The sequence below is a fragment of the Hyaena hyaena genome, unplaced genomic scaffold (genome assembly GCF_003009895.1).
Source record: "Hyaena hyaena isolate Hyena2069 unplaced genomic scaffold, ASM300989v1 scaffold_993, whole genome shotgun sequence".
Taxonomy (NCBI): domain Eukaryota; kingdom Metazoa; phylum Chordata; class Mammalia; order Carnivora; family Hyaenidae; genus Hyaena; species Hyaena hyaena.
The window spans coordinates 118,362-129,056 of NW_024081626.1; the positions used below are offsets into that span (position 1 = coordinate 118,362).

The 10,695-nt window shown below is 46.1% G+C and overlaps 1 protein-coding gene across 2 annotated transcripts; it reads left to right on the forward strand.

Annotated features, from left to right (window-relative positions):
- On the forward strand, window positions 1-8,340 carry LOC120223490 (pepsin B-like). 2 transcript variants are annotated; one of them, XM_039221662.1, is made up of 10 exons: window positions 1-56; window positions 619-775; window positions 1,960-2,077; window positions 2,598-2,716; window positions 3,395-3,594; window positions 4,036-4,048; window positions 5,060-5,166; window positions 6,690-6,837; window positions 7,708-7,806; window positions 8,036-8,276. In XM_039221662.1, exons 1-10 carry the CDS (start codon window positions 1-3, stop codon window positions 8,186-8,188), a joined length of 1,170 nt encoding a protein of 389 aa, XP_039077593.1. In that variant the 3' UTR covers window positions 8,189-8,276. The 2 variants fall into 2 exon arrangements, with proteins under 2 accessions (XP_039077593.1, XP_039077592.1); XM_039221661.1 differs by lacking the exon at window positions 4,036-4,048 and having other exon boundaries at window positions 5,044-5,166; window positions 8,036-8,340.
- Window positions 8,341-10,695: the final 2,355 nt, after the last annotated feature.

Here is a 10,695-nt window from a genome sequence, read left to right on the forward strand (position 1 = left end):
ATGAAGATCCTGGTCTTGGTGTTGGTTTGTCTACACCTCTCAGAGGGTGTGGAAAGGTTTGTATGGGGGTTTAGCTTTGGCCCTGAGGGAGGATCAGAAGTTATGGTAGAGCAAAGGCCTTCTCCTATAGATCTCATGGATAGGCAGTCAGATCATAGTTTGGTACCATGAACTGAAAAACCAAGGAAGCCAAGACTTACAATGGATGGATGGTGTGTGTGTGTGTGTGTGTGTGTGTGTGTGTGTGTGTGAGAGAGAGAGAGAGAGAGAGAGAGAGAAAGAGAGATCAAAGGTGGGTTGGTGTTTTGTTGGCCAAGAAGGAAGGATGTATGATATCTATGAAGCTTAGAGGAAGGACTGGGAAGGAACAGATATTTATTCTATGGAAACAATATGTAAGCAGAAAGCCCCAAATATATATTATAGTGTATTTTCAGGCTAGAAATGCTGGAGTGACTGCAGGGGTCAGAACTCACTAAAATCCAGGAAGATTTCTAATAAGATGCTCTTCTTCAGTAGAGTACTAAGAAGGTTTGGAAACCCCAGATCAGATATTGAAGGGATTGCTTTAATGGGGAAGGTGAAGGTCACTCCATTTGTTTGCCCCATTCTCTGCAGAATCATTCTGAAGAAAGGCAAGTCCATCCGCCAGGTGATGGAAGAGCAGGGTGTACTAGACACGTTCCTGAAGAACCACCCAAAGGTTGACCCAGCTGCCAAGTATCGTTTTGGTAATGATGCTGTTGCTTATGAGCCCTTCACCAACTACCTGAATGTAAGTGAAGGGGGAGGTGGTATCCATAACCCTTGGGCTGATAACCATTCTCAGATACTCATTTAGACCTCTCATTAGCTCTGATTTTGGACTTTTTACTAAACCTAAGTCTCTCCTTCCTATGGAAAGTATCTGGAGAACTTATGAGTTGGGACCTTTTAACACTATCATATTTCCTTTCCTTACTTCTTTGCTGTCATTACTGGCCCACTCTCTGAAGCTCCATTTATATGGTTAGGAGATTAAAAGTGACCGTGTTCCAGTCAATTGAGAGACCCAAAGGAAGTCCTAGTGATGAGCTTCAGGGGAAAGAAGGGAAGCACATGCAAAGCTGCCAGGCAAAACCTCCAGTGACTCCAGATGCAACATATCTCCCCAGCTGGGAACATACACTGGTGCTCAGAGCAAGTATTTGAGTGTTCTTGAGACTGCGGTGTCTGCTCAGAGCATCTCAATGCACTGGTGTCCCATGGACCATCTTTAGTGAGATATTACATGAGTGTCCTAGGGATCTCCTATTCAACTTCTACTTTCTACTGATGGTGGATGAAGAGGCAGGTCGGTGACATGACTAGCCAAAAATTCATAGAGAACTCAAACTGTGTCTCAGTGAAGTTCTCTTGCTTTCCATGCTTCCCCTCATTTTTTATTTCCTGGCACCTTAGCTACTATGTGACCAGATGGAGGAAAATGGTGGGGAAATACTTAACATTGGAAGAGAAAAAGAGACATTGGTGTGTGTGTGTGTGTGTGTGTGTGTGTGTGTGAGAGAGAGAGAGAGAGAGAGACAGAGAGACAGAGAGACAGAATAAGAGATAGAGAGATGTGGAGACGGTGGATGGACACTGGGAAAGAAGAAAGTGATTGCTTCCCCAGCTTTGCATGTTCGGGCATAAAATGGTAAATCCATGGAGGTATCACCTTATTGCAAAAGAGAAACCCCATTTGGAAGAAGAAATTGTTTTGCCAGACTCAGCTAGTCAAAGGTTTGTAATTAGGGACAAAAGTGGGAGATATTGAGAGAATATGACTGCAGATGGGAAGAAGAGCTTGTGGGAGGAGAAGCTACTGACTCTCCCAAGGAAATTATTTGGGCAAAATGTGGCTTCTAGTGAGTCAACTACTTCTCTATTCTTAGGACAAGATTTGGCTGCTTAATATGGGTGATAAACTGTTCTTTGCAGAATTACTACTTTGGAGAGATCAGCATTGGGACACCACCACAAAATTTCCTGGTCCTCTTTGACACGGGTTCCTCCAACCTGTGGGTGCCTTCCATCTACTGCCAGAGCCAGGCCTGCTGTGAGTATACTGCTATCACCACCCACCCACGGAAAGGAGCAGAGGGCAGCGTAGACTCAGGATTGAGCACAAGCTCAGCATCCAAGTCCAGACTACTTGGTGCATATCCATGATCTCAGCCTCCTTAAATTCAGAACATCTGAAAATCTTGCTCTTGGTCTACATTTCCCAAGGGCTGCATTTCTGGAGAGAAACAAAGCAGATAAAGGCTTCTGTTCCTTCCTATACTGATCCCTTTCCTCAGCTCTCTCCTGTGATCCCCGATTCCTGGACTTTTGAGTTGACCCATTCCTCAGGAAATGGTGGGTTGGAAGGAATTGGGGCAACATCTGTTTCCAAAGAGGACAGACTTTTCTGTGTCTATCAGTTGTCATCAGCACAAAGGATCTGAACCTGAAGCCCAAACTCAGTCTTGGTCTCATGGACCAAGGAAGGACATAGGAAGGCCATCAATGATAAGTGTCCTCCAACTATTTTGAAAAATGTGTTGACACTAACACTCCATCGTCTCTTTGCACAGCCAATCACAACAGGTTCAACCCCAGCATGTCCTCCACCTACCAAAACAATGGGCAAACCTATACACTATATTATGGAAGTGGCAGCCTGACTGTGCTCCTGGGATATGACACCGTGACTGTAAGTGCTGTTCTCATCCTTCTGTGGGTCTGCAGTTTGGCTCCCCTTTTCTGGAGCCTTAAGCTGTCAGAGATATCCAAGATTGCTAATTACATACAAATTCCCAGAAGCTCACTGTTGGAAAGGAGGCTCCAGACCATCTATTTAACCCTTGGTCCCAAGACAAGAATTGCCCCACAGCAGTGCTGACTGCTGCAGGCTCTTTACGTTGTGCCTCCCCGTGACTTTGCCCCTTGGTCTCATCTGCCTTCTGCAACCACCTGGAGCACATCTGCTTCCTCCTACACATGACTTCACTCTGGGTATTTGAAGACCTTCCTTTCGCTATTTTCTTTTCTTTACACCAAGCACCCACAGTTCCTATGTCATTCATGCACACAGATTGTTCAATATCAAACCAGCCACTGTCCTTTTACTGTTCTTGGACGTGGAAACCCTGACTCCAAAAAAAAATGGCCTCCACTTCCTCAGCACCCACACTCTTCTTTACAAGGCACGTATGGTTGGGTGATGCTGTTGTACCTTCTTTTTCCTTGTCCCATCCTAGGATTGAGCTAAGCACGAAAGAAGCCAAATTTCTCTCCCTAGAAAAGGGTCTAGGTTCCATTGCCTGGACACCTAAGTCTGGGAAGGATCTGTCTACCTGAATTGCTCATCTTTTCTTTCTGCACATCTCAGGTTCAGAACATCGTCATCAATAACCAGGAGTTTGGTCTGAGTGAGGTTGAACCTAGCAACCCCTTCTACTATTCAAACTTTGATGGTATCCTGGGAATGGCCTACCCCAACCTGGCAGTGGGGAGTAGCCCAACAGTCATGCAGAGCATGGTGCAGCAAGGACAGCTCACCCAGCCCCTCTTCAGCTTCTACTTCTCTCGGTGAGAATCTGTGCCCTGTAAGGCTCAGTGAATGAGGCACTGTGGGGGCTTTATTTTATTTTACTTTATTTTATTAATTTTTTAAACATTTATTTGTTGTTGAGAGACAGAGTGTGAGCAAGGGAGGGGTGGAGAGAGAAGGAGACACAGAATCTGAAGCAAGTTCCAGGTTCTGAGCTGTCAGCACAGAGCCGGACATGGGGCTCGAAACAGGAACTGTGAGATCATGACCTGAGCCAAAGTAGGGCACTCAACTGACTGAGCCACCCAGGTCCCCCAAGATGACTCTTTTCTTAAAAATGGGCTATAGTCCCTCAGCATTTAATCAGTAAATGTGAGGATTGTTGTATTAGATTCACATAATGTAGAGCTGTAGAACAGCCATATGACCATTTCTTTTTTTTTTTATGTGTTATTTATTTCTGAGAGAGAGAGAGAGAGTGAGCAGGGGAAGGTCAGAAGAGAGGGAGATACAGAATCTGAAGCAGGCTCCAGGCTCTGAGCTAGCTGTCGGCCCAGAGCCCGACGTGGGGCTCGAACCCATGAACCGTCAGATCATGACCTGAGCCAAAGTCGGATGCTTACCCGACTGACCCACCCAGGTGCCCCAACCATTTCTTAATACAGTAAATATAAATATAGAATAAAGAGAACTATTATGAAATGATATTTATAATAACATGCCTGACTCCAAAAAGAGTTCTTGTAGTTATCACTTCACATGACATCTCAAAAATCTTGTTATTAGCTCCATTTTTCCAGAAAAGAAATGCAGGCTCAAACAGGCGGTCACTGTTGAGCAAGTTTGACTCATGGATAGGGGTGTAGCCATTACTCAAATGCAAATACCTTGGTCACAAATCCAGTACTTTCTTACTCTACTGGCCTTGAACTTTAGTGGCAAACTTTACTTACTGCTCCATCTTCCTAATCACATGATCTTCAGGGGACCTGAGTCCAAATGTCTTTCTTCAATGACTGGCAGGCCCAGGGTAGGGAACAGAAGAGCCCTGAATCCTCTTAACGCTGCCTAGTTACCAACCTGAGCACGACAGGAGCATCCCCATCACTGCCCGCTTGAGATCTCTGTCTGTCAGGCCCCCTCCACATACTCTCTGAGGGGTTTCTTCTTGTTCTCACGCTGTCCTCAGGAGGGTTTCCCTGGGAGGCTTTTACAGTTCGTTTTCACAGGCCTGGTTTCCAATCCCATCGCCTCTTTTATGGGCATGGTCTGTGTTTCCAGTTCTCTGATTCTCTGAATGTTCCTGTGAGGAGGCTCCTCTCCCTTATGCATTAAGCCTGGTGGAGCCTGAAGAGCAGGTCAGAGGATGGTACCCCTCTTCCTATGGTTCCACTGAATCTGAAGGAGAGACAGACAGTGGAGGGGAGGGAGGAGCTGCCTGGCCATGCGTGTTGTGGGGACTCATGCTCTTCTCCTTTTCACCCTAGCCAGCCAACCTATGAGTATGGTGGAGAGCTCATCCTGGGAGGTGTGGACACCCAATTTTATTCTGGTGAGATTGTCTGGACTCCTGTCACCCGGGAACTGTACTGGCAGGTTGCCATCGATGAGTAAGTACAGAGGAAAGTTCCTATGGATTATGGACACCCCTAGAGTGCTCCTCCCATGTGACTCTATTTCCTGTTCTTGTCACAGAGTAAACTTCTTAAAGAATCAGGTTGATCATTTCTGGAGCTCAGGAAACTCTGGGACCTAGTTCTTGACTGAACTTTTTGACTTGGTCACTGACCCTTGTCATGTCAGCAGACTGGTCATTCCTAGGTGTCTGTGAAACCATATTTTTGTTCCTGGAAGCTTCATTATCTCAATTAGCACAGTCTTTGCCACATCCTTCATCAGGAAAAGTAACAGCTGTCATGGCTATTTTCTATGTGCCAAATGTTATGCTAAATATTTTTTATGTATTATTGCATGCAATTTCCACTACAACACTATAAGGTGACCGGTGGGATATCTCATTGCACAGATAAAGAAATCAAGGCTCAGAGGCTAAGTAACTTATCCAAAGTCACACAGTTTACAAATTTCAAAATTTGAGCCCAACATATCTGACTCCACAGCCCACGATCATGAGTCAGTTACTTCTACCCTCCAAGCCTTAGGAATTGTCCATCACTGCCCGATAAACATACACGTCTTTGGCCTGTAGTCAAGACCATGCAACAACTGACCCCTACCTATTGGGACAGCCTTCCCACCACTTCCTGATGTGCAGCTCGCACTTCACCATGTCCTTGCACCTCGCCGTGACTTTCTTGATCCTTTTCTCTTGACTATATCACCTGAAGTGGCCCTTGTGTCCTTGCTCTTCCTTCTAAGCCCAGATGAATTCTTACCTCCCTTGAAAAGGCCTCTCAGGGGCCCAGTCTCTCTTTCAGTCCCATAGTCTTACCAGCTTGTGACCCAACATGTATTTCCTAATCTCTGGGTAAGTCATAGCCCAACCAGCCCAATGTGCAAGAGCAGAGAGAGAGGTAAGTGGTTGGAAGTCTAGTTCACCATTACATCCAAGTGCCTTGCTTCTCCAACAGTACACAAAATATACATGGACTGAAGAGGAAGGATAGAGGAGGAGCCAGGAACTAAATATCATAGGACCACCTTATGGAGATTGCCAGCTACCACATTAAGTGGTAGCTTAATGTATGGTGTTGTCTCACGTCTATTAGAAGGTCTCTTTAAAAACAGTGAATACAATTTACTCCTCTTTTATCACCATAGTTCCTGTAAGAGTGTCTTGCACATAACAGATGCCCAACTGTATTTATGAAGTGACTCCCAGCTTTGACACTGTCTGGGACTCGTTTAGGTAGATATAGAAAGATAAGACACAGAAAAAGGAAGATAAGATAAAGGAAGATAAGCTCTGCCGCCCCAGACCTATCAGCCAGAGCTGGAAAGGCTACCAGACCAAGAAGGCACAGCAACATTACATGGGCAGCTGTCCCATAGGTGGCCTGGCTTCCTGGAAGAGGCAGAATGTGGGAGCTGCAAGGCTGGGGAGATTAGGGTGGATGTGGCACATGTATGTGGCAGAGGCAACTGATTTCTCTTGTACTTGTGTTCCCCTCAGGTTTCTCGTTGGGAACCAGCCCACTGGCTTGTGCTCCCAGGGCTGCCAGGCCATTGTGGACACAGGGACCTACGTGCTGGCTGTTCCCCAGCAGTTCATGAACTCCTTCCTGCAGGCAACAGGAGCCGAGGAGGCTCAGAATGGTGATGTGAGTAACCAGAAGCCAAGGATTTCTCTGTACATTGATGTAGCCTCAGCACAGGAAGAAGGGTTTGGGTGGGGAGCTGAAGCCCTGGCAGGGCAGAACAGGGGGCGACACAGCATGGCCTTTCCTGCAGGAACCATCAAAACAAGGAGGGGGGAGGGGAGGGAGTAACACCAACCAGACTCTGAGTAGGGGCTGAATGGTTGTCAGGAGGGGCGGCTGTTCCATTGCAGGCTCTAGGAGCACATTTCATCTTCGTGTGGCCAGTGTCATCTGACGTCTGCAACAGAGCCAGGCATAGCACATTTCTCCATTCCACTGAGATTTCTTTTCACCTAGAAATATTCCTTTGGTTTATCTGAGCAGCCTCCTGTCCTCCCCCTGCTCCCCTTGTTCATAGTTTTGCAGTTAGCTCCTCCAGCACGCAAGAGTCTAGTTTAGTCAGACCAAATCTTGGTTCCTCAGGGTGTGTGTGTGTGTGTGTGTGTGTGTGTGTGTGTGATGAGTACATGGACAGGTGCACACAAGCGTAGATAAGAATTGCGTGAGAGCATGCTTTTACAGACTGTGCCCATGTTTCCTCTCTGGAAGTTGTACTTTCTGAGCGTAGAAATCTGTTCTGGAATGAATGTAACTCTTTGTGATCGTATCAACACAACCAAAACCTAAGAGCTGAGATGTATTCAGGGAGACCCACGAAAGCAAGAGCACCTGGTCAGTGTTGTGCCTGGGAACTGGGCTGTGTTTTCCATGCTCTCAAACAGCCTCTGCTGGAAGGTCAGGAAGAAAGTCTCACAGGGAAAGGGGCACTAGGGGCCTTTGTCTGGGCCCCCAGTCCCCTGGTGCTCTACAGCTCTGCCTCTCCTCTCTCAGTTTGTGGTGAACTGCAACTCCATACAGAGCATGCCCACCATCACCTTCGTCATCAGTGGATCTCCTTTACCTCTGCCTCCCTCTGCCTATGTCTTCAACGTACGTATGCACTATGGGCTCCGTGGACATGGGATTGGATGGGCCCAAACAGCTGTTCCATGTCCCAGCTCACATCTGGACACCTATGGGAGTTACCAGTGGCGGGGCTGAGGGTGAACAAGAAGCCAGAGACCCTGCAGGTGTCATGGAATATAGGGTGGGAACTTCCTGTGAGGAATGACTCTTACCTGCAAAACATGTTATATCCTCATGTCCTTTGTCTCTTCAGAACAATGGCTACTGCACGCTTGGGATTGAGGCCACCTACCTGCCTTCCCCCACTGGACAGCCCCTGTGGACTCTGGGAGACGTCTTCCTCAAGGAATATTACACTATCTATGACATGGGCAACAATAGAATGGGCTTTGCCCTCTCTGTCTAGACTAGTGAGACAGCTGTCTCCGCCTTCGCTGCAGGACTCTCGGATTGTCCTACAGTTTCTCTGGGCTGACGGCAGCATTTTAGACTAATCTGACCCTTGTGTGCAGTAGAGTCTTACTTCTGCAACCAATAAATCAAGAATCTCCAAATGTCTTTGTTGTTCCTTCCAAATGTCTTCTTTGTGTTCCGCATATAGTAGTTTATTCTAAATTGAAAGTTAGCACCAGCTCCTTGGGAAATCTGTGAATTGACCAATGGGAGAGAACATGGAGCTGAGATTTGTGAGTGAGGACTGAGGGCACAGACCTCCAGGATGCAGTAGTCCCTACCTGACCAACTGGCTGGAGGTGACCGGCCTTCCCTGCACTCTCCCTCCCAACACATTCCTCTCTCTATTCTTAGACAAGAGCATGAGCCAGAGTAGTCTCTGACTCAAGAATGTTAGAGAAGAAAAGGACACCTTGGAGAACATTTCCAACTGGTTCTCTGAGAACAAACATGGTTCTTCTTGAGGGGAGCAGCATAGTCTTAATGAATATTTCCTGATATTTTCACAGACGTTATCTTCCCTGTGGTGCTCTCAGGCTGCTCATATATGCACTTCACCTGCCTGGGCCTGACTGCTTTTGAGTTTAGAAACCCAGTCCCATTGTACAGTGGAAGAAAGTGAGGTGTGGACAGGTAATCATACAGTTAGTGTTAAAATCAGATCCAGATTCAATGTATTAAATATTTTTTATTGTGCTGCCATGTGATAAAATCTGAGGTGTGCAAGCCACAGAGGCATGCAATTTTAAATGAGGCATGGCATTGGATCCCTAGGAATTTTCTATCAAGTATAGCGTATGACTCTAGAGCGGTTTTCTGATTGAAGTAAGACCAGCAGCTGAACTTGCATTCCACAGTAGGTTTTGAGCAATCATCTGCTGTGGATTCTTCCAATGCAGTAATTAACGCTGACTTTGGCGTTAAAAAACAAACAAACAGGTATTGCTCTGGGACACAAAATTGTTTCAAGAAATGTAATTACAAAGCTATATCTGGAAAGAAAGATGCAAAGAATTCTCAGACTGGATGTGCATAGGTGGTGGTGGTGGATATAGGTGTACCTTTTCCCAAATCATTGCCTCGTTCCCCTCTATCAACATACAATGGTGTTGAACTTATGGAACTGAGTAATAACTGCACTTTGGCCATTCTTTTTGTTGTGTTTCATTTATAGGAGATACAGCCTTTTTTTTTTTTTTTTTTTTGGTCAAAGGAAAGGAGCTCAATTCAGCTGCAATTCACCTCCGTCCTCATCATCTGCCCTGTCAGCCACTGTTCCTGCCTCAGTATCACCTCTATTCATGCTCTGGTGGTTAGCCGCAACTATATAAAGCAAAGATCTTTAGTTAGTGGTAACATTTCTGGAAAGTTCTCAATACTGATATACAAGAAAACCAAGTTATCATGAGTACCCTGAAATTCTTCAGGAGGGGACCATCCGTAGCCACTGAAAAGCATATGGTATTGGTAATGAGGGCTGTTGAGGATCAGAATGACCCTTGTCAGGGTGTGGAATTAAGGTAGCAGTAGAATGTGCTAGTTTAGAAAGGATCCATCATTAACACCTCATAAATTAGAAATCAGAAATATTCAGGGGAAACAGTGCCATTTTTATCCTTTATTTGTTTGCTGTCACTTCATTCCTAGGTCCTTAAGAGGAGGGTTTGGTTTTTAGTCTTGTCTCACCAAGTTGGCCCATCTTATGCCTTCCTCACATCCCCAGCCCTAAATCCAGGGGGAGAACTGGCATCCCCAGAGTGTCTCTGTTGCCTCTTTCCTGGTAACCCATGGAAGAATCTCAGGGCATGGAGATGGCAGGTATCAAGACTTCCAGCTCCTAGCTCCTGTCTTCTCGTCCAGGTGTAGCTATGAAGCTTGTGTATTACTTTACCAGTTGGTTCTGGTACCACCCAGATCCTACCAAATACATGCCAGAGAATGTGGAGCTGTGCCTGTGTATAGACCTCACCTATGCCTTCACTGCTTGGTCAATCACAAGATCACACCCTGTGAGTGGAATGCTGATGTCCTATTCCCCAGTTCCAGGCCCCCAAGCAGCAGTCAGTACTTTGTTCTGAACTATCTGGTAGACTCACAGGACAGACACCATGGGTGGACTTGAGATCCAAAGGTAGTATTGGGGACTGTCTCCCCACTTAGGACTATAGTACACAGTATGGAAAGGGTGGCTCTGGAGGAGAGGAAAGAAAATGTCAAGTTACCTTGACAAAAATAAAAAACAACTTCCTTTTCCTCGGCAGTAATTTTATCTGCTAGAAAAATGGGCTTTGTTGCTCTAATCCTCTATTTCTCATTCCCTACTCTTACTTCTAAACAGGATCCCCTACCGTGCTCTGGCCTGTGTCCCTCTGAAACTCCTTAGCCAAGGGCAGTGGGCAAGAGAAAGTCCAGAATTGCCAGAGAGACTTAAAAGGAAAGTAGCTTCAAAGACTGACTGAA

Coding starts and splice junctions, on each gene's coding strand:
- LOC120223490 (XM_039221661.1), top strand. CDS start 1: ATGAAGATCCTGGTCTTGGTGTTGGTTTGTCTACACCTCTCAGAGGGT. Junction 2,717..3,394: donor TGGGATATGACACCGTGACT/GTAAGTGCTGTT, acceptor TGCACATCTCAG/GTTCAGAACATCGTCATCAA. Junction 5,167..6,689: donor TGGCAGGTTGCCATCGATGA/GTAAGTACAGAG, acceptor TGTTCCCCTCAG/GTTTCTCGTTGGGAACCAGC.